Source organism: Pithys albifrons, chromosome Z (assembly GCF_047495875.1).
Source record: "Pithys albifrons albifrons isolate INPA30051 chromosome Z, PitAlb_v1, whole genome shotgun sequence".
NCBI classification, from domain to species: Eukaryota; Metazoa; Chordata; class Aves; order Passeriformes; family Thamnophilidae; genus Pithys; species Pithys albifrons.
Window position 1 is genome coordinate 77,478,281 of NC_092497.1, and position 24,031 is coordinate 77,502,311.

At 39.8% G+C, this 24,031-nt stretch overlaps 1 protein-coding gene across 12 annotated transcripts in view; it reads right to left on the reverse strand.

The window, feature by feature from the left end:
• Positions 1-24,031, reverse strand: part of SPIN1 (spindlin 1) — a 69,690-nt gene that overhangs the window by 9,291 nt on the left and 36,368 nt on the right. For 11 of the 12 annotated variants that reach the window (XM_071580046.1, XM_071580042.1, XM_071580048.1 and 8 more), the window contains 2 exons: positions 14,858-15,081; positions 4,140-4,188 (listed from right to left, as the gene is read on the reverse strand). In XM_071580046.1, the coding sequence (XP_071436147.1) occupies positions 4,140-4,188; positions 14,858-14,909 (101 nt within the window). In that variant the 5' untranslated portion in view covers positions 14,910-15,081. Of the gene's footprint in view, positions 1-4,139; positions 4,191-5,363; positions 5,370-14,857; positions 15,082-24,031 lie in introns of those variants that run through there. The other variant, XM_071580053.1, reaches the window with a different exon arrangement.

The following is a 24,031-nucleotide window of genomic DNA, read 5'->3' on the forward strand; positions in this document are numbered from 1 at the left end:
GAGCAACATCTAAGAGTATCAGTTCCAGAACACAACTCTTTCTTAGATTAGAGACAGTGACCAAAGAAAAACGTCTCCATGAACAATGAATGATGTCTTAGAAGCCCCTGTATGATCTAAAGACAGAAAACAACAGTGAAATCCTGAAAGCAGTCTTTCAGAATAATGCACTCACTACATGATATTGGAAGGCTTAATGCTAAAGATATAATTGTATCTATTAAAAAGAAGATACGCAATTCCTTCATCAACTTGTCTCACTTCCAGACCTTACAGGGGGGTTTGTCAAACTTCACTTTTGCTATCATTTGAGCTTTTTCAAAGATCAAACCACAGTTCTGTATTCTTAACTTTGATAGAACAGATAACTGGAACAAGTTGGAGATCGTGTAAAAAGAGACTCTCCCAAAAAGCTGGTTCTAATGTTATGCAAAAACTAAAACACATTTCCAAATTCTAGTTCTGCTCATGTATATGTATGTACCTTTATTTCTAATTGTAATAGTCTCAGTAATAGTTTACTATTACAAAATGAGATTGGTACTTGACACAATAAAATTGAGGGGGTTTTGTATGCAATTCATTAATTTAGTTCTAATGAATCACTGATCCATTCTAAGGGGAATAAAAACAACTAAAGATAAAAGTGTTAAAACTGGCGTTGCTTTATCTAGTTTAAGCAGTTTATGTTCATCTTTGAAAAAGATTATACTACTAGTTATATTCAATCTCATGGTCAATGTTCCTTTCTGCCTAGAAAACATAATCCACTTTATGTTGGAACAATAATGCAAAAAGTTGCACACTCGCTGTAAAAAAATTATGGAAAAAGACAACATAACTACATTTAAAATGCCTCATAGAGCAAAATGCATTACAAATTTAATTACAGGTCAAGTACCCGCCAGGTGTACTTGCAGTTCAAATTTTTGTTTGAAGGTTGTACTACTGAACAGCTGCTCACTCTCATTTGCAGTGGTTCATACTGTAAGAAATGAGATATTTAAACTAGTAGATTACTAAGGAAAACCTATTTCTTGCATCTGAACATGTGGTAAGAATGCAAGCGTAAGTTCTTAAACACCCATAAATAATATAGAACATAGTTCCATATAAGATAACCAAGTAACCAACACTCCTTTCCTTAAGGAGGTGTTATTTTTGTGATACATCAAGTAAAACAAGTATTCATAACCTTCTATGATGCTATATCTAGAAGGTCCAACACAATCTTTTCCTCTTTTTTCATCAGAATTATCTTTAAAATTTCACAGATTTGCTCTTGAAGACTACATAACAATTAGACATGTAAAATATGGAGCCAGGAGAAACAGAAGTTCGCAAATCCTGGCAATAACTTGCCATATCAGACACATCCTCACTGTAAATGGCCCTTAGATTTCCAAAAGTTTCAGATCTTCTTCTTTATCTTGCAAGCTGTAAGATGTTAACTAAAACCTAGTTATGTGAAAAAGTTTCCTTATCAGAACCAGACACTATAGACTACATAGCCTGAAAGAAATCTTTCCAGATTTTGAAGCTGTGTTTATATGGTCCTCACACAAAATTTTTGGCAGCTACTACCAGAGAAACCAACATAGTGCAGAATTGCACAGGACTGATAGGAGAAAAATCAACCATTACCAGTGGGTTGTGCTTAAAAGACAGACCAGCATTTATAAAAAGGAAAATAGCAATTCCCAAAATAACCTATAAAGTTATCCATTTAGGTTGTTTTTTTTTCCCTGATCATCTAACCTCTGAAAAACAGCACTAATTAAAAAACAAACAGAATGGTGAAAGAAACCCACACACCCCTCAGATATGCAAAAAACACACAAGTGTGAAAAACTGAAAGGAAAACTAGAAAACATTATGAAAGGAGTACAGCAGCAATGGTCAGTTCATTGTGATGTCTTTCATGGTGCCAAGCAAAAAAGTTATTAAAAATAGGACCCAAAAATAGAGTTGTGATCTTATTACAGCCTATCACTAATAGCAGAATGATAATGAGGGAATTGTTATTAGCTACTTTTCACAATATCAGACTATGACACACATTAATTAAGCCAAGAGTTTTAAAGTACTTTCTGTACTGCCTCAAACCCCATCATTCAGTTGTGACTTTCAGCTCCATATGTTGAAAAAACAAAGAATTAAGTTAGCTTCAAGTGGGATCAAAATTTCAACATGTTTAAGTTCACTTGTAGTTAAAACTACAGGTATAACCTGCACCTCAACTCTTTGAATTGCCAACTACATGAAAACTGGAGAGCCTATGAAGAAAGGATTTTCATACTATTTCTTGTATTCTTTCCTTATACACCAAGGGTGGAAAGAATGAAATCTGACTGATCTGATGACAGTGAGGTCAGCTTTGCATTGGCAGAGATCACCACTACTCACTGACAGAGCACTTGGAAGAACTGCCCTACATCCACAGGAACCATCTCCAAAGGGCTCAAAGGTTAACCACTATTTATAGCAAAGAAGAGATCAGGAGGCTCGTCCACACTGCTCACTCTATCACACCCTCAGTTTACTGAGTCTTGCCTTGTGCCTTCCTCTGCTGCAAACCTTCTGAAGCTCATTTAAAATCTCAATGGCCTTTTGAGAGTCCGTAGGCTTCTTCCTCCTTTTCTTTATATGAGAGCTACTAAATAAGTAACTAAATGAGTGCCAAAGTATGCATTACTAACTCATGGTCTATTGTACCAGCTCAGAGTAGTATCAGCATACAGTATTACATCATCATTCATATTCTACTCATTTGTGGTAAATGATAAGCAATACTCTACTATTCTGCCTCATTCTCAGACAAGTCAGTGAGCAGCACACAAGAAATCATATTGACTTGGTAGAAGAAAACCTTTACGAAATAATAAACCATTGAACTAGGCTAAATTAACACTAAGCTGGATGCTCAAGTTAAATGCCTCAAAATTATGACACTTAGGATGAAAACTTCTCATGTCTCACAGAAGTCTTTATGCTAAAAAATGTACAGCCTATTTAGTTATTTAAATAAGTGTATATTAGCACAACAATAAAGACAAATCTAGCCACCCTCAAGTACAAAAGGCAACCCACCTCTGATAGTCTTCCCATCATACACTCCTTTCTCTGAGCGGTTGAAAGAGAACAAGAGAAATTAAATTTTAACCAACTCTACCTGCCCCTAGACAAATAAATGTTTCTTTTTGCCTTCTATTAAGATAGACAAGAATGGATAATGATGTGCTGGTGGAAGGGATTAGAGTAGTTTTCCATCACGTGTTGTCTCTGGGAAACAGTTAACACTGTTTAGCAGTGATTAACTACGTTAATTGTGGAAATACATCTGCCGAACAAATTGCTTTTGATTGACACACCACTATGTGACTTTACTCTTAAAATACAGCTAGTAACATTTTAGTAAGTTTCACACTTACCCAGCTTAGATATCCTCCACCAGAGATATAGCCAGATATCTAAGACCAATTATACCCAGATGATTACCTCTATTTTCACATAGCTACTCACGAATGTTCAGCTGCTACTATTTTAAAATGACGTAGATAGAAAAATACATGCCACGAAAGTGTAGCACAAGCAGGTATCCTTCCACACAAATAAGTAGCATCCTTACAGAAGTATTTCAATATATTCTTCATTAAAAAAACCCAAACAAACAAAAATATTTTCCAAAACTACAGTTATACTGCATACATGATTAGATATATCTAAGATTACATCCAGACTAGGTTATCAGTAAACATGATTTGCAGTTTTTATTGACCTGGTGACAAGATAAGTCTGTGCCAGAGAAAAGACATCCTACAGTACACATGGCTAATTTTGGGCTTGCATATCCTTCTCTATGGAATCCACAAAGAATTACAATAATTACAATATTGCATTCAAGGAAAACATCTTACTAACTGACAAAACAATGTTTAAATCTTTATCTGCTGGACTTTCTTTCCTACCACCTTCATGAAAGAATTAAAAGTCTGACTCTACACACATATACAAACTGAGTATTGTTCTGTGTGATTTTCAAAAACAAAGGGAGTGGAACAGTAGAGATAAGATATATTTCTAGAACAGTACGTGCAGTTACTGAAACATATACTTCAGCAAAAATACTAACAACTTACTTGTGAGAAGTTCTCTTCTTCATCATGCTGGCAGACACTCCTGCATGACCTACAATGTAAAAGATGCTGGAATTACTAAAAAATAATTTAAAAATACATAGAAGTCTTCATTTTGAATGACAAAATGTAAAGAATCCAAATACTTCATGTTATGACTGATCAATGACCTGCTTCAATGGGAGAAGGCTCTGCAGGGATAGACATGGACTATGTGCTCATCACAATGTAGCGGGTTGACCCTGGATGGATGGCAGGTGCCTATCAAAGCTGCATTATCCCATCTCTTCTTAGCTGGACAGAGTAGAGAAAATACACCTAAATGTTCCTGGGTCAAGAGAGGGACAGGGAGGAATAACTCACCAATTATCGTCACAGGCAAAACAGACTTGACTTGAGGAATATTAGTTTAATTTATTATCAGTTGAGCCAGAATAGAGTAACAAGAAATGAAGCCTAATCTTAAAATACGTTCCCCTCACCCCACTCTTCTTCCTGGGCCTAACTTCACTTTCAATTTTCTTTTACCTCCTTGCTCCCAAGTACCACAAGGAGATATAATGATGGTTGCACTCAGTTAATCCCATGTAGTCTCTGCTGCTCCTTTCTTCTCAAGGGGAGGACTCTTCACACTCTTTCCCCGCTCCAGTGTGAGATACCTCCTACAGAAGACAACTCCTCCAAACTCCCCTGTGTGAATCCTTCCACTGGTCACAGTTCTTCATAAACAGCTGCAGCACAGATTCTTTCCACAGGATGGCATCTTTCAGGGACAGGCTGCTCTGGTATGGGTTCCCCCCTGCATGGTCACAAGACCTGCTGGCAAAGCTGCTCTACCATGGGCTCTTCTCTCATGAGGACACAGGTCAGGCCAGGAAACCTATTCCTGTGAAGATTTCTTGCAGGGTCATGGACTTTTTCAGTTGCATCCACTTGCTCCAGTGTGGCTCCATGGGCTGCAGGGCCACAGCCTGCCTCACTTCACCATCACCTTCCCTACAGACTGCAGGGGAACCTCTGCTCCAGTGCCCAGAGCACCTTTCCCTTTCTTCTGCACTGACCTTGGTGTCTGCAGGGCTGTTGCTTTCACAGTCTCACTCCTCTTCTCGGCTGAAATTGCTACTGTGCAGAATCTTTCCCCACTTCTTCAATACATTATCCCAGAGGCGCTACAATCACTGATGGGCTCAGCTTTGGCCAGTGCTGGGTCCACCTTGAAGCTGGCTGGCATCAGCTCTGCTGGACACAAGGCAAGCTTCCAGCTGCTTCTCACAGAAACCACTCTTGCACCCTCCTGGCACCTTGCCGTGAAAACCCAAACCAGAAGCTCAGGGAGTGACTGAACATAAGGAGTGACTGACAGCAACTATTAAAATGAAAGTCGAGCTAAACACAACAGGGACATAACTATAAAAGCTGAGATCATCAATCAGGTAAGTGAATCAACTGGCTGTTTTAAGTTTTCATCCTTGAGTTAATAAAAAAAGATGCAAATATACATCTTACTGAGTTAGTCAGACCAACACTACCTGTGCCTAACAGGGCATGTAAAAAAAACCCCATGAATGAATTTTTAGAGATAGAAGAACACGGCATTCATCGCAGTGCTATTTTGGGATGAATATGAAAATTGTAAGGCTTCTACTAAGCTGCAGTGAGGAAAGGGGAAAGCAGGCTTCTACTGGCTGTTAGAAAGCTATTTATGAGCAGCCATGAAGAATTCAGAAGAGGAAATATGCAAGAACAAGATGACAGAAGAACAGCTTCAAAAGACAATATTGTATATAAAAGGTGATTTACACAGTGAAAAAAAATCAAAGTACGTTCTCAGAATGAAAACTGCAGCCTCAGATCATGGCCAATGGCCACATGTATAGGGATTATTTACTAGAGTTGACTGAAATAGCCCCTGTTAAATTGAAGGCTGTGATGTATGCCAAGGGTGGTAAGCAGCTAGAAGATATCTAATATCTAGCTTGATCCTGATTGTCCCTGTCTTCCTCACTGTACTGGTTTTGACTAGGATAGAGTTAAATCTCTTCATAGTAGCTTGTTTCAGACTGTTTTGGATTTTTTGCTTCTTGTCTGCCATATCTAAAGAAGCTAATCACAGTGCTGGACTAACACAAGTGTAACTCTAATGCCTCATGTTTATGTACAAACATGACTGTATTTTCAACTAATGATGCTTATGTTAGCACTTACAGAAAAATACTTTAATTTCTTTATGTGCCTGAACAAAAAAATTCTCTTAAACTTAACACTATATTCATGTTCCAAGCATAGCTTTGGAATTATATATCTATTGAAAGCTTTCACAATATTAATAGCATCACGCAAGACAGTAAAGAACTGAAAATTGCATTAGCCTTCAGTATTTATAAATATTTAACTATTTTCATTTTTATATGAAAAAAATAAGAGGAATATATACAGAGTTACAGAAATGATAGAATTAAAATAATAATGTGTGTTATGTTTACTATGCTGAAGCTTGTACCAGATCCTCATGAACCTGCATTTTCAGCAGTAATGACATCTGAAATGCCTGGATTTTAAGCCTTACCTACAAATTATTGTAGTGAAGATTCTACTAGCAATTTTTGACCGTGACAAGACCAAATAATTAAACTGCGTGTTTGCAAGAACTTAGTGGGAAAATAAAAAACAGTATCACAAAATATTTGATTAGAGACCTGGAAGACTTTGGAACTTTACTACAACTACTATAAAAAGCTTTTCAGTCATGTCATCTACCTCTTCTGTACATGAGATGATCATGTTCTAGTAATACATAATACAGCATGTTTCATTAAAAATATGGGGATGTTTTATTTAAAAAAAGGTTAGAAAAAGAGAACTTTTCTTACAAAATAGAAAAACTGCATCACCAGAACATAAGCACATGCACTTTTTGCTTTACATTACTGGCTAATGAGAGAAAAGTAAGATTTTGGCTCAATTAGCTCAAGTAGTTAAAAACACAACAACGTAAAGAATGGTTCAGCACAAGAACTTGAGTTCTGTCCTCTGCTCAAGGACTCTGAATCCTGTGTGTAAGAAAAGAAGTACAAGCCATTTACCTTCCAAAGAGAATAACAAAAATACCAGACCTATGCAGAAGGAAGATTTACTGTAGTATCTGCAATAAATACAAAGGAGAAGCTACGCAGACCTCTGGGAAAGGGAATTTGCCCTGCTTGCTAACTTCCCTCCTTGGGAACCTCGTATTTTTGATATCAAGTTGTTTATTGATGTAGTGAGTGTTAAACCAGAAGCCAAACAAGATGTCCTTGCTGAAATCTCTTCTTTGAAAAGACCATTAAACAGAAATTCAGAGAAGTGGCACAAACCATGAGAAACTGTTAGAAACTGTCAGCTGCTACCTTAAGTGTCAGAAACTATACAGCTATATAAAAATCTACAAATATATAAAATATTAAAATCTACAAATACAGAAAAATCCAAAGGCATCAGAAGTACCTTCCAGTTTAGTACATGAAGTTATGGCATTTGGGTGTTTAATACAAATATCAACTGCAAATAGTTGGAGATCCTAGGTCAAACTCACCCTCATACCAACCAAATCCTATTTACCACAATCCACCCTCCTATTTTGCACTGTCTGAATTCAGTCATGTTTCATGGAGATGCATAAACTCCTTTCAAAGACATCTCAAGTTATACTACTGAATTGCTTAATTAGACATTTACAGAAATTGCATCAAGAGTTTCTGTCCTCTACAGGAGCTCTAGATAGGGGGATGGAACAGCACAGATTCCTTATGTTTAGTACATTGTAATGAAAAGCTCAAAATCAGAATTATCTCCCTGCTGAATCTTTCTTGGTCCAGAGGAATTCCTTCAATATTAGTTTTTCTACTATTGCTAGAAAGCTGCAAGAAATCTATGAGGTACTTTTTGATTCAAAGTCCAATAACATCCTCAATTTGGAATGATACCTCACTTTCAAGAAAGGAGGAGGAAGACAGTTGCATAAACAGTGGAGAACCATAGAGAACACTGCATGAAATTTCTTTAGATAGCAATTAATATACTCTCTACAATTAAGCTACCCTTAACATAAAACTAGAAAAAAATTAATAGTCTAAAACAGCCAAAGTGGATTAGTTTTAGTCTTCTTTGTAATAAACAGGGAAGGCTCAAATCTTGATGCATCTGACAAAAGAGAAAAGATCCATGCTTCAGTCACTTATATGCAGATGACACCAAGCTGAACAGTGTGGTTTGCATGCCTGGAGGACAGGATGCCACCCAGAGGGACCTGGACAAGCTTGAGAAGTGGGCCCATGGGAACCTCATGAGGTTCAACAAGGCCAAGTGCAAGGTGCTACACCTGGGTAGGGGTAACCCCTGGTATGAATAGAGGCTGAGGGATAAAAGGATTGAGAAAAGCCCTGCCAAGAAGGACAGGGGGTGCCAGTGGATGAGAGGCTGGACACGACACAGCAACGTGCACTTGCAGGCCAGAAGGACAACTGTGTCCTGGGCTGTACCAAAAGCAGCATGGCCAGCAGGACCAGGGAGGAGATTCTGTCCCTCTGCTCCACTTGGGTGAGACCCCACCTTCAGCACTGCATCCAGCTCTGGGGTCTTCCTCACAGAACAGAAACACCTGCTTGAATGAGTACAGAGGAGGGTCACCAAGATGGCTAGAGAGTTGGAACACCCCATTTATAAGGAAAGGCTGAGAGAGTTGGGTTGTTCAACCTGAAGAAGATAAGGCTCTGAGGTGATCTTACAGCAGGCTTGCAATACATGAAGGGGGCCTACAAGAAAGATGGGGGCAGACTTTTTAGCAAGTAGTTACAGGACACGGAGTAATGGTTTTAAACTGGAGAAGGCTTGGTTTATATAGGATATAGGAAAGAAGTTTTTTTTTACAATGAGTGTGGTAAAACACACTTGACAGGTTGCCTAGAGAAGCAGTGTATGCCTCATGCCTGGCAGTGTTCAAGTCCAGGTTAGATGAGGCTCTGAGCAATCTGATCTGGTTGAAGAAGTCCCTGCTAATTGCAAGAAAGTTGGGCTACATGACCATTAAAAGGTCTATTCAAACTATTCAATAATCTTACAAGAGCACAGAAATGTAATAGGAAGTGAACACAAAGTCCACTAAGAATTAATCATTTAATGTCACATGGTCTGTATGTCTTCTGAGGCTCAGTTAATTCTGATCATAACAGATCCTTACAATATATCCTTAAAATTCAAAAGTAAAACTAGAAACCATGTTTCTGACTACTTCTACTTTACTCCAGACAAAGACAAAGGGTAAGACAAGACTAAAAAAGTATTCTTTCAGGATGTTAACTCCAAGGGAAACACAAATGTCATTTCAGCTGGGGCTGTAAGAAAATATGGAGAAGGATGGGAGAAAGCTACTGGCAATGTTTTTTCCATTATGACATCAGTTGGTACGCTCCCTGCAATCCATGAAAATCAGACAGGCTCTTCAAAACACACCACCAAGATTTTACTTCTCTGAATACCTCCTGTATTCACAACAAGCTGTAAATCTAGATTTAGGGTGTATTTCAGAATCTCCTGTGGAAATAGGAAACACCTACTTTACAACAAATAAAAGCACTTCCTCCCTAGACATCCAGACAGTAGAGCTGAAAATTGGCTTTGTCAAAGATGCCACCAGACCTGGAGTGTCACTGCTTGATAAATCTGTACAACAGGATGAATCAAACTCAGTCGAAAAATGCTTCGGTAATGCATTCAATTTTTGCCCTGTATTAACACCTGACACCACCACTCATTTATCTATACCTCCTGACAGTTTTCTGCAGCCTGTACATGATGCAAGAGTCTACCAGAGTCCCATAACTTTATGATTTTACATGATCAACAGATCAAATGTAAAGTTCATATTTTCATCCTTTCACCATATCTTTTTCTATTATTCATTTTTCCTCCTGATTAAGACAATATTAATGCCGTATTATCTGCTCCCCAATGATAGCACTTTTATAGGCAAGACTTGAAATCTTACTTTCTACTTCAAAGATCTAGTTGTTCTGGGACACTGTTCACGAAGTTTCTTGGCAAGGGGCAACCATGTTTTAAAAAGGAAGGCAAGGAATAAGATACTTGTATCCATAATGCTGCAAAGCACAGCAAATCCTACTTAAAAGTTTCTTTTTTCTTTTTTTTACTGCTGTTCTAGGTAATCTCACATACCCTCTGCAATTACCTAGTTCAACCCCATGGTGGGGGAAGGGACTTTTCACTAAGTCAAGTTGCTCAGCTTCCCACTAAACTTAAAACACCCCCAACGATGAGGCATTCACATTTGGGTCACCTGTACCAGTCTCTCTCCATACTGACTGTAAAAAATTTCTTCTGTATACACAAATCTAACTGTATTTTCCGTTTAAAACAATTATGCCATGTATTGTCACTACAGGTCTCCCCATCCTTTTTGTAAGCCCCTCTTAAAAACCGAAAGGTCACACTCCCTGGAGTCTCCTCTTCTCCAGGCTGAACAACCCTAACTCTCTCAGCATTTCCTCACAGGAGTGATGTTCCAGCCCTTTGGTCATCTTCATGGCCATGGTACTCCAGATGGGGTCTGATGGGAGCAGAATCACTTTCCCTCAACCTGCTGGCCATGCTTAATTTATTGCAGCCAAGGATCTGATCAGCTTTGGGGCAGGAAGACTACTTGGCCAGCTCATGTTCAATTTTTCACCAGTACCTACAAATACTCTTCAGTAGGGCTATTCTCAAATTCACTCATCTCCCTGCCTTTATTGATACTGGGGATTGCAGGATTGTAAACTTAGCCTTGTTGAACTTTTAAGTGGTTTGCACTGGTCCACTTCTGAAACCTGCCACAGTCTCTTTGGAAGACAACCTTTTCTTCCTGGGGAATCACCTCCCTTGGTGTAATTTGAGAACTTGCTGAGGGTGCACTCAATCCCACTGTCTATGTCATTCATGAAGATACTAAATAGTACTAGTCTCAGGACTGACCCATAATGGATACCACTCATTACTGCTTTCCAGTAGATATGGGGCTGTTGACTGTAACTCTTTACACACAGCCATCCAGTGAATACATCAAATCTCTAACTCTCTAATTACCACAGAACAGAATGCTTTGCAGTCAAAGGGAACTTTCAAAGATCACCTCATTCCCCCCTGCTATGGGCAGGGACACCTTCCACTAAATGAGGATGCTCAAAGCCCCATTCAGTCTGGCCTTCAACACTTCCAGGGATGGGGCATCCACAACTTCTCCAAGGAATCTATTTCAGAGCCTCACCACTTGTACAGTAAAGAATTTCTTGCTAATACTTAATCTAAACCCATCCTCTTTCAGTTTAAAGCTATTATGGCTTGTCCTGTCACTACATGCTTTTGTAAACAGTCCTTCTCCAGCTCTCTTGTAGATCCCTTCAGGTTCCGGAAGGGCATAACTGGGTGATCCCAGAGCCTTCTCTTCTTCTAGCTGAACAACCACAGGTCCTGCAGCCTGTCCTTGTAGGAGAGGTATCCCCAGCCATGTGATCATCATTGTGGCCCTCCTCTGGACTTCTTCCAACAGGTTCAAATCATTCTTGTGCTGGGGGCCCCAGCGCTGGATGCAGTACTCAAAGTGGCATCTAATTGGAGTGGATTAGAGAGATAATACCACCTCCCCCTCCCTGCTGGTCACGTTGCTTTTGAAGCAGCCCAAAATGTGATTGGCCTTCTGAACTGTAAGTGCACACTGTCAGGTCATGTTGAGCTTCTTGTTCACCAACACCTGTAAGCTCTTTTTAGCAGGGCTGCTCTCAATCTGTTCTCTGTCCAGCCTGTATTTGTGCTTGGCATTGCCCTGACCCAGGTGCAGCACCTTGCACTTGGCTTTGCTGAACACATTTGCACAGGCTCACCTCTCAAGGTTGTCAAGGTCCCCCTGGCTGGCATCCCTTTCTTCCAGTGTGTCAACTGCACCACATACCTCAGTGTTGTTGGTAAACTTGCTGAGAGTGTACCTGATCCCACTGTCCTTGTAAACTGACTAGGATGCTGAACAGCACTGGTCACAATACTAACCCTTGAGGAATGCCATCCACCACTAGTCTTCACTTGGAAATCAAGCTGGTGGACCACAGCTCTAAGGGCAATGCTCCATTATTTAACAGAAATATTTTAGTATTTTTATGTCAGGCACAGTTTGCCTTTCATGAAGCCATGATGGCTGTCATGAACTACCTCCTTATTTTCCATGTGCCTTGGTGTAGATTTCAGGAATCTCTACTCCATGATCTGGCTGAGCATAAGAGGCGAGACTGACTGGCCTGTAGTTCCCTGCATATTCCTCTGTTGCCTTTGCAAAAATGGGGGTTATGTTTCCCCTTTTCCAGTCAGTAGAGACCTCACTGGACCTTATGGATAGTGGCTTAGTCACTTTGTCTGCTGGTTCCACCAGGTCCCATGGACTCATGCGTCTTCAGGTTTCTTAGATGGTATTGAATGTGATCTCTTACACTGGGCAGTTCTTCATTCTTCCAGTCCCTGTGTTTGCCTTCTGTGGCTTGGACAGTGTGGCTTGGAGGATTTGCTGGTGAAGACTCAGATGAAGTCACTGAGTACCTCAGCCTTCTCTCTATCGCAGGTAACTAGGTCTCCTGTTTCCTTGAAGAGTGGGCCCATATTTCCCCTAGTCTCCTTGTTCATCTATGCAGGCCTCCTGGTGTGTTTGCCTTCCTTCCTGTTAGAATGCATTGCTTCTGAGTTTGGGAGGAGGTGGTTCTTGAGTATTAAACCCCACCTTTTTTGGACCACTCCTCCCTCCAGGGTTTTAGCCCATAATAAGGCTACCAAGCAGATTCCTGCAGAGACCAAAGCCTGATCTCTGAAGCTCAAGGCAGTGAGCTTGCTGCACACCTTCCTTGCTGCCTTGAGGATCTCACAAAAGCACCATTTCATGATCACTGCAGCCAAAGCTGGCCTTGAGCTTCACATTCCCCACCAGCCCATCCTTGTTGTTGAGAATCAGGTCCAGTAAAGCACCTCTCTTCACTGGCTCCTTGGTGGATGAAATGGTCATCAGCGCATTCCAAGAATCTTCTGTATTACTTATGCTACGCTATGCCTTCTCTCCAACAGATACTGGGATGACTCAAGTCCCCCACGAGGGCCCAAGGCATGTGAATATGAGGGAGACTCTATCTGTCTATAGAGCTTCTCATCTGCTCAGTCTTCCTGGATGGGAAACCCGTAGCAGACACTTCCTAATCTGTCACTTATCCCTGTCCTCCTTTTATCCCTGACCCCTAATCCCAATGATCTTGGTCAGCCCTTGCTCAACCCCAGGCAGAGCTCTAGAATAGCAGTAAAAGATATCTAGCCTCAGCCCACTACATATTATCAGGAGGGGAAGCAACAACAGCAAGGAGGTCAGCAGCTGTCTTCCTTGAGAACGTAATAGCCAGTGACTGAAAGCCAGACTTAAAGGCCAGAACTATGTCAAGAGTTGAGATAGACCAAATGTGTATAATTTATGGGTGCTATTTAAATGACAATGATACCATGTTAATCAAATTAATTTAAGGACTTCTCATTGAAGAGTAAAAAGATACATTTCAACTTTTGCATAAGAATATTAAAAAGCAAAACTGGCAGCTGAAGAAATCTGTCTGTCAATTTTAATGGCAATTTGGCACGATGCCAGTTATAGGACAAACAATAATGAACAACTAATTGAAAAAGTGACTCCAAAATAAATATACAAATTTTCTTTCCTTTTCAATTTTTAAAGATACAAAAAAACAAATAGGAAGCAATTTTTTTCTCAGTATATTTCAGTAAAATGTCCTAGCTTAATATTTGGTTTTGAGAAAAAAAAGGAAAAATCCAGTCACATGATCACCCTTTATGCAGGTTTCATGCTATGACACTTCAAAACTGTGGTGTAGTTTTGTTGTTCAATACAGGCCACATTGAAGTTGTTAGATAAAGCTCTCGTAACAGTTTCCTGGAAAACCTAATGCTGGTTCTTCAAACTTGGCCACAGCACCCCATAAATGTTTAGAAGTCAGCAAGACTGAAGTACCAGGTCCCACGCCTGCTCTCCTCCTTCCTTTCCCCTCTGCTCTCACGGGCATTCTGAAAGCCTCAAAAGGACTCATCAATTTGGGTCTCTAATTTGAAACAACTATACTTACCTCTGGAATCAGTAGCTGTTTCAAACAAGTGACAGCAAATTGTAAGCCAGTCACAGGTAAAATACAGGTTTGAAAGTTTCCAGAGGGTTACAGAGAAATTTTCCAGTACATCAGTAGCTTCAGTTCTCAGTGAATCACAGACAAGCCTCTGAATGCATCAGAATGGAATATGCTATGGGTATTTTAAAAGTTAACTGAGCTTTCCCAATTACACATAGCAGTTGGTTGCTTCCCGAGAATTTTATAAAAGCTCCAATTTACAATGGTTGGTGATTAAAAACATGCTGCATCATGCTTTCCCACACAGGTCACTGATTAGTAGCTTTTGATGCAACACAAAATGAAGCTAATGTCTGTACTGGCAATTAAATTTTTGTATGCCTTCAATTCATCAGCTTCTAGAAAAAAGTAATTGTTCTTTAAAATAGGAATTATAATATATGCATAAAATCATTAACATACTTAAAAAGTTAATAAAGCAAAAACGCTGTTATCCATTAAAACCAAAGAAAACTACCCAGAAAAACACCTCACCTGCATCAGCTCTGGACCGCTGACCTGGTGATTTTCCAAATGGGGTCTTCATTCATCTGTGTTTAAGTGAGCAGCAAAGCTGCCGGACTAGGGTGAAAATCCAGTTCTTTCCAACTCCCAAGGTATCTTCTTACTCTTAGATTAAGAGTAATGCTTATTAATCCACCATTCAATCAAGAACTTTGACTTTCTCACATGTAGAAGATGCACTTTCAATTACAGTACTGTGAAAAACAAAACAGGCGAAGTGTAAGTAGCGTGATTTAAAGTATCACTTTAATGCTCATTTTCCGACTCAACAGGAAGTACTTGCACATTCTGTTACTCTGAAAACATTCAGCTAACAGAGGGCATATACAGCAAAACAAATACTAAGGCTGCTACTTTTCCCTTATAGTTACAGTCAAGATCCAGGTCATCATGTCAATTACACATAGAAAGGAAAGGTTCTTCAAACCCAGTGAGCTAATAAGAGAGAAGAATGACTGCTAGCCTAGTAGAAACCGCACTACTTTTACCACATGTAAAGCAGAAATCAACAGTTTCTGTTTGTTAGAAATAACATGTTCCCAATCACATAGGACAGTAACTTTCACAGAAGTTAGAAAAAGTCTGTAGAAAAAATCCAACACAAAAGATAATTCAGAGGAATCCACTACACAGTACACACTGTAGAGTAAAGCACACCTGTATTCAGCTGGGGCACATGTAGGGGTCAGCACCTCCATGTACACATCCCGTATGTGTCAAAATTCCAGGGTGTGGTCATTTTGGTTTTAGTTTTAGCTAGGCCTCAATTTAGCAGGCTCAGAGAATCCATGTAGATTAGAAGAGACAGGTATCACCTGACTTAAGTAACCAAAGAAATATTTCATACCAGATGACGCAAACCTGAGATATAAATACAGTAGAGTACGAGTGTTCTCTCAGTTGGCATCATGGCTACAGTCCTGAGACACTGTGCTGCTGAGGTGGGCCTTGGCTGCTGCCCACTGCTACTTTGATTTTGTTTTAGTTCAGGGAAGTAGAAACATTTTGTTGTTATTCTTTCTGTTCTTTGCTGGGTGTCTTTTGGGTGCTTTATGAATCTAATGAAATCTGGGTTTGGTGCGAGGTAGAAAATTGTTGTTGTATCTAACTTGTGTGTGTGTTATATTGTAGTTTCTTTCAATTTTCTTTTTTCTGTATAAAGATATATATAAGAAGTTTAAGTATAAATCTAGTTTGAGTTTCCAGGGTTTTTTTCCTTTCTCCCTTTTCTCAGCAGGAGGGGAGGGAGGCTTTGACTTGGTATTGGGCAGTTGGCATTTTGCCAGCTCAACCCAAGACACAGGGGTTTTTATACCCTGGAAAAAAACAAGTACCAAATTTATCTATCCCATACATTCTTGGCGGGTCAGTACAAAGGCTGGTTTGTGGTTATCTAACTATACTTTCAGCACCTTATTTCCTATAGTTGCTTAGTACATGGTTGTTACAAACAGTACTACCATTTCAAGCAAGTACCCCACCACCCATCCACCAGCCCCTTTGTAAAGTCATTGATTAAGACTTCTACATGCTGAAATGCTGCTTTCCTGGTTTTATCTTACCCTTTCAGTTGGGTAGTTCTTGTGAGCAGTTACATTTTGCTAAGTGTGACTATGCTGACATAGCCAGGCCTTAGGCTCTCATCATAGATCTTTACCTCCCTTGTTTCAATCCCCTTTTTTCTTTAAACTAGCACAAATTCTTTTGACCTAACCACAAAACATATACATGCTGAGCTACTGTCCAAGGTTGCCATCACATTCAGAAGTTTATGACAGTAAGTAACAATGTTGCCAAAACCAGTACTAACACCGGTGTACTAAGAAGTTAAAAAGTTGTGCTATTGCGGGGATTTCAATGAAGTACACCCTAAGAATATGTCCCATCAATGATGATGTTTTTTCCACTTCTGTAATAATATTTGTGATTTCAACAGTTTTGACCTGCCACAGCATGCCGCATGAAGTAGCATTCACCTTTTCTATCATATGTTCAATATCAGGATTGTACAGCATCTTCCAGAGGATATTAATGTTTATGCTGATTTGTAATTCACGCACTTCATGACATAATATATAATTATCTGAGATTAATTGCATGGTGGTCACAGGAGCAGTATAGTTAAAATTGCATCCTTGTATCTTAGTGAAATTGCAAATGCAGAAGTTAGTGGTCTTAGTTAAGTCTTCACAATCATCATCAGTTACAGTTGTAGAACATGTCCTGATACATGCACATCCTTTACTCATGTAGCATACTTGAGAGTGTGTGCGTGTATTTGGAAACATGCCAAAGGTGCACATGCAATCTTCTGTGTCTAAACATAAATCCTCGTTTTCCATTACAGCATTTTCACAAACACCCCAATTGTTCTCTAGGTATAAAAGCTTCTGTGGTAATAGTTTGCCATCTTCCTGTGTCAATGCTGTATCTTGCTGAAATATTACACCCCACAGACCTAACCACCACGTCCTTGCAGATTGCTACTAGTGCTATGACAGGAATATGGTCCATTCCCTTGCCTTGTGGATGTTAAGAACATATGCTTCTATCTGCTCCTGCTTTGAATTTTAAGTAAAATTTGCTAATTGCCACCATGCCTGATGTTCTTTCTCAAATTTGGTTTTGGTGGCCTTTCTAGCTACAATTTCCCTTAATTCCTGAGGCAAAATTCCTGACATTCCTTCAATAATGATTCCCACAGCTACTAACTGTATCCATAGTTGAGTTTGGATACATTGTATTGCCACTGAAACATTTCCTTGTAAAACTTGCACAAAAGCAGTCACCACTTGAAAATCTTCAGATATGTGATTCGTTAATTGCTATTTAATGAGGTGGTTCATTTTCTTCACTTGACCACTAGCTTTTAGCCTGTAAGGAGTGTGCAACTGCCAATCAATTTGTATATTCTTGCTAATCTTCTGAACCACAGTTGCTATAAAGTGGTGGCCTCTATCTGATGTGATAGTGGCTGGCAGCTCAATCTGGGAATGGCTTCATTTAAAAGTACTTTTACTGCTTCTCAAGCATTACTTCTGGTAAGAAATGGCTCTGGCCAACCTGAGAAGGTATCTGAAACCACCAATTAAAATCAGTATCCTCCTCTTCCAAGCAGTTCAGAAAAATCAATTTGCCATTGCTGCCCACAGAATTTCCTTTTTTCAGTTTCTCCAATTTCTATTTTGTGGTGTGACGGTTGTTTTGCAGGCAGGTTTTACATTGGTTTAGTTACTGTATGACTGTAGTGTATACATCTCTTCCTACTATTTGCCTCTTTAAATAATTACACAAATAATTGGTTCTGTTCCCCAATGTGTGTTGTTGTGCTTTTCTTGTATTACTCTCCATAGTACCTTTTCTGGTCTTAAAATTTGGCCTGTGCTGAAACAATACATACTGTCCTATAGCATACCCCCAGCTCCTCAGAGCTGATTAACATGCTTTTTGTTCCAACAATATACAAAAATCATTAAAATTCTAGGACAGCAACTACTACACTTAGGACACAAATAGATGCTAGCAATTTCATTTGCTGTTAGCTGTGATACTGACAGATTGAAAGTCTGAGGAATTAAAAAGTGGACAACAAACCTTGGGATCTAGCCCACATAGTGGGGAGGGGTAGAAACCCCCTGCCAATCTTCCCCAAATCACCTTTAAAAACCCTTTCAGTTCCCTGTTTCCTATACTTGTTATTACATGGTTGTTACAAAGTCTTACCATTTTAAGAAACTACTCCACCACCCATTTCTCAGCTCCTTTATAAAGACATTGATTACCACTGCTATGTTCTGAAGGGCTCCTTTACAGATTTTGTCTTTCCCCTTTAGCTGGGTAGTTCTCCTGCTTGGGAGCGGTTACTTTTTGCAAAGTCACACTCACGCTAAGTTCTAAAGGTTATGCTGACACAGCCAGGCCTTAGGCCCTGGCCATAGACCTTTCCCTCCTCTGTTTCAAGATATCATAAATACTGATTCCACTGCAATGACTGCTCAAATCACCAATTTGTCGAGCAAGTTGATTGTTCATACATCTCCTAAAGTTTTTGGCAATTCTCTACATCTAAACTCATCAAATTCCTAAAGTGTTTACTTAGTCATCACATTTCTCTAGATGAGGGAGATCAGTGAGGACAACTTTTTAAAAGTACTTTTCAGGATTTAATTCCACAAATTTATGATCATCTGAATAAAAAACCCCTGAAATACTTACAGGTTAGCTTATTTCACAGTAATGTTCCTGGACATTTACGCAAAATAATCCACTACTTCAGTGTTGCCCACAACTAAGGCAAGTGAGACCTCATAATTTCCTCAAGTAATTCACTGTTGTGATCATGTCCTCTCTAATCTGTGAATCAGCACTGGTGTTCCTTCTTTTACTTCAGTTCTGGAAGCTGTTGTCCATTTTCATACAAGGGTAAAAACCAGAATAATGCCCCTAACTAGTGATCCAGCTGAAAGAAAAAGTGTACCTTAAGCTTGTGCCTTACTGAATAAGGGAACACACCTTGAGGTAGAGCAAACCCATCACGCAGAAAAATACATTTACATCTAACACTTGACAATTCTTTCATTGAATAGCACCCATTGGATTCCAGAAATAATAAAGCAACACAGAGGAATAAATCTAAAAATAAACAGCAATAAGGAAACAAATATTCAGTCACCTACACTTTTTAGAAAGAGCTACTAAGACATTCACAGTGAGTAATTAATAAGAACCAGTGAAATTATAAGTTAATTTACAGGAACTTGCTACTTTTTCCACATTTCATCTCTTCCTGAAATCTACCAGTATATACGCAATGATGTTAAAAGACACCAGCACAAAAATACTTAACTTCTTAAAAGCACCTGGAGACATAATAGGAAGCAATTATTTTGCTTAACTACTTCAATGGAAACACAGCATAGGAATCGTTTTTTCTACTGAATTCAAAAACACTCGCCTATGGATTAAAACACATTAGTGCAGAAACATCACAGATTATGAAAAACCAATTCTGAATTCAGAGCACTTCTGTAATATACTACTGTACTCAGTTTCACAGTACTGCATAAATATACAGGAGATCATCTTCTTCCCCTCCAGAAAAGCTATTAGTTGAGAAACAACTGCAATCTTGTCTTGTAGATTCTGGTCTAAAAAACCCCACAAAAACAAAAAAAAAAAAATCCCCCTCCAAGTATCAAACCAAACTACCACCACTCCACAAATCTACAAAATGTGAAAATTCTTCAGATTTAGAAAATAACACCCTTTTACTGTAAGTTGTTGAGTTATTATTCAAGGAAGACATAAAGATTTTAACACCTGTATTATGAACTTCTCCCTCACAGTATTTTGAATTCATGGCAAAAACATAAAGTATTTTTATGAGGCGCAAGTCCCTCTGAGCTGGGGAGCGCGAGAGAGGTCTGTTCAGTCAGAGGGATGCGTGGTGAGAACACACTTATTGTGAAATCACGAGGGGTTTTAAGGTTTCTGAGGGGAAGGTGCTGGAAGAAGGACAGGATTGGGTAAGGGCTCCGGAAGGGGAAGTGACTTCGGTGCTTGGCTAGTGAGTAGGGAAAACAGGAGGACCAAACCCAATAGAAACTCAGGGATTGGGAACAGAAGGGTGAGATAACCAATGGGGTTAGAGGCAGAAGCCGACAGGAGCTGTGGCTGCACCGCCCCAGGCTGCATCGGCTTCTCGAGGCAGGGGGATCCCGAACACAGTGCTGCCCTTGCTCGTCCCACCAGGCACAGCCCTGGCCCGGACTGGCAGGGACCAGCCTTGGCAAGTTCCGGCTGCTGCCACGTTTGAAAGGTGGGGGGGGTAGGGGGGCACCCCACGGGCAGGGCCATCCTGGCCCTGGGAGAGACATTGCCCAGGCCTAATCAGCCCAGTAAGTCATTGGTGAAAATGCCTCAGGGGAACACAGGGGAGGGGGAATGACAACCCTGCAGGAAGGGGAGGATACAGAAATCTTTGAGAACTAAACACCGTACAGGTAAAATGTATAACTTTTAAACTCCAGTAACAAGCCTTTCATGTATGTGGCTGGTCAGGTATGGGCTGCTTGCCAGCGCTGTTCTCCATGTGAGTCTATATCAGAACTTGCTTTTTCCATATTTCATAGCCCTGTTTCCCACATATTTTGACTGCACTGATCAAGTAGCTCCGTTTAGAAATATAATTACACCAGCTCAAAAGATAGAAAACTATCAGTTTTTCTTATGGGTTATGGGTTTAGCTAAGTAGGCCTAAATTTAGGTTTCAGATTTCAGGGTAGGCCTGGGACTGTTGGCTGACCTGAGCTGGGCTGAGCTAGCCCATAGTATTCCATACCATATTCCGACATCATCTCAAAGAGGTAAGAGCCAGTGTGAGAGTGGCTTGGTCAGTTCCTTCGTAGTTGTTGTCCCAGGAGGGATAGAAGGCCCAGGCTCAAAGCACCGGCTCACCACCATGTTATCTTAGGGAAGTAAAATCTTTGTTCTTAGTTTTTCTCTCTGCTTAAGTCTATCTCTCTGGGGATTAAGTTCTCTGGAGTGATTTGTAGTTAGAATGGTGAGATTTGTGTTCACTGAGGAGTGGGAAGTTATTTCTTGTTATATCTAAGTTGTGTGTGTTATATTGTAGTTTTTTCTTAATTTTCTCTTTTCTGTATAAATATATATATAGTTGGTTTAAGCGTAATCCTGGTTTGAAGGGTTTTTTTCCCTTTCCTGGGCAGGAGGAGGGAAGCTCTGACATCTGTATTGGGCAGTTGGTAGTTTGCCAGCTCAACCCAAGACAATGTAATGTCCCCAATTATTACTATGCCAGAAATTTGGAATCAGACCTCTAAATTGGAAAATTTATTCCTGATCCTTTAAAACTTAAAACTGAATTGCTAGCACTTAATATTAAGTGCTTCACTGTGCTCTCTGAACCTACGGATGGACATAAGGCTACTAAAGTCAAAATGTGAGTCGATCATTCAAACAGATTTTCTAGAAACTAAGCCAGTAACTGTTACTGAAAAAAACCCACTGTAGATGACACTTGAGCTTTTTTAACTCTAACAGTCTGAATGAAATTTACATTTCAGTTTCACACTGACTGTATGCACGAATTGATGTGTTTAACGACATTTTGAATTTTCAAGCATAGATAACTAAATCTCACTTACTTGATTAAAAATACACCAAACCCCATGAAAGTTTAGATTCTTAAATATGATGACAAAACATAAGACAATGCCAATGTGCAAATATCCTTAACTCTTAATATGAAAAACATCAAGAAAAAAAAATTACAAAATGCAAACTTTATTGCAAGTCTCAAAAAATGTCACATTCCACATAAAGGTAGGAAACACAAAACCAAAACACACTTCTGACACACTCAGTGGCAATAAGCAATATTGCTAAGAGAGAGCAGATACTCCTTAGTTGGACATACATAAAAAGACCTACTAAACAGTCAGCTTTTTTAGAGTCATTCTGTTGATAGTAGCATAGATAGCAAAACCAGTACAAGTAGCTTTTTTGGATACAAAGTGATACATCCAAGCCCAGTTAAGGACTAGACTTTACAGACTGCCAGTAACTTTCAGACCCAAAAATGCTGCTGCCTACTTGACAAACACCCATTTCCCCAGTACCCGACAGCACAGGCGACCATCAGTGCAGCCTTCACTTAGAAGACAGATATTGTTTTAACTTGTGAGCTGCTACTCACCAGCCCAGGTGTGTTGCTTGTTTTCACAATCCTTCCTACATCTGCAGCATACTTAGAAAAAAACAATGGGGACATTAGATGACTACTTTGTCTGATAGTGCTCTAATTATTGTAAAGTGTTTCCGGAAGTATTGTTAGATTAAAAATGCTAACCCTACAAATTGTCCCCAGAATAAAGACAAATAAAGCAGTCATACAATACTACAGACAGCTTTTAGTGCAGTATTAGGTAGCAAAAGAGAATAAAAAAAGATGCAATACTAAATAAAAAGGATACAAAACAGTTGTTGCTTCAGCAGTTTCTTCCTATCATCGAACAATGCTCACCAAGCAGACAGGCCAGGACTACCAGTATTGAGCAGCTGGTCAGCACTCATGCTTAGCACGCACCTCTGCAGAGCCAACATGGTGTCAAGGGAAGGATGAGAGTCGCTGAGCCCACCGGTCCTCGTTTCCCATCTTACCAGCTCTTCATTACACTACTTAGGGCCAGTACATAGGATAAGGTGCTGCCTCGGAGGCAGCCAAACACCATCCATTCATTACACAAGTGGCAACAGTCTGTGCTGGCGGGTAGGGTCCGCCCCTGCCCACATAATCTTCCTCCCATCATCAGCTTCCTCAACCCCTGTATGTTCTCTAGTCCTCTACCATTGTTTTACAAGGGCGTTTGTATTTATCTTGCAGCGTGGAGCCAAGCCCAAGAGGAACTCAGCCCTGATAATAGGGAACTTCCAGTGTCTTGCCAACACTGCAAGAGATGACACAGTTACTTTCTATAATACTCTGACTGGTTTCTCATCTTGTTATGATTACCCATCACTCCTCTATGCTCCACTGATCTCTAAATTAAAAATATCCCCCTTACATCTATATAGATGGCTATAAACTCAGTTGTTTAGTAATATTAAAATGTTTATATGAGCTTTTAAGTCCATGAAAGTGTAACCACCTAAAAAACTTCTCTAGCTTAACTCTTAGTTAACATTCATGCCCATATTTCCACAAAATTGCATGCATTTCACTGCAACACACAGCACGATACTGTTTACTGCATTCTCATGAAAGTTTCATGACCATGCTATCCACTGAAGAGAGATGTTAGTAGCACAAAACCAGTGATAATTAATAGTACTGACACCAAACACACAAATTTAAGTGCTTCACTCCTAAACAGCATATCCAGATTTTACCACCATGAACACAGCAGGAAATAATTTCCTCGGGAAACCCTTTAGGGGTTGGAAGGACAGGAAGAGTAATAGCATGTTGCTTGTATTCAGATGATACAGTTTCTGAGAAAAGTGGCAGGTTCACACCTTCTCAGGTCTGTTCCTCCTGCCAGAGCAGTGGAAGCTCTCAGCAGGGAGTTGCATACAGGGAAATGATAGCAAGGCAAAAATGTTGGAGTGTGTAAGGTGGTGCCA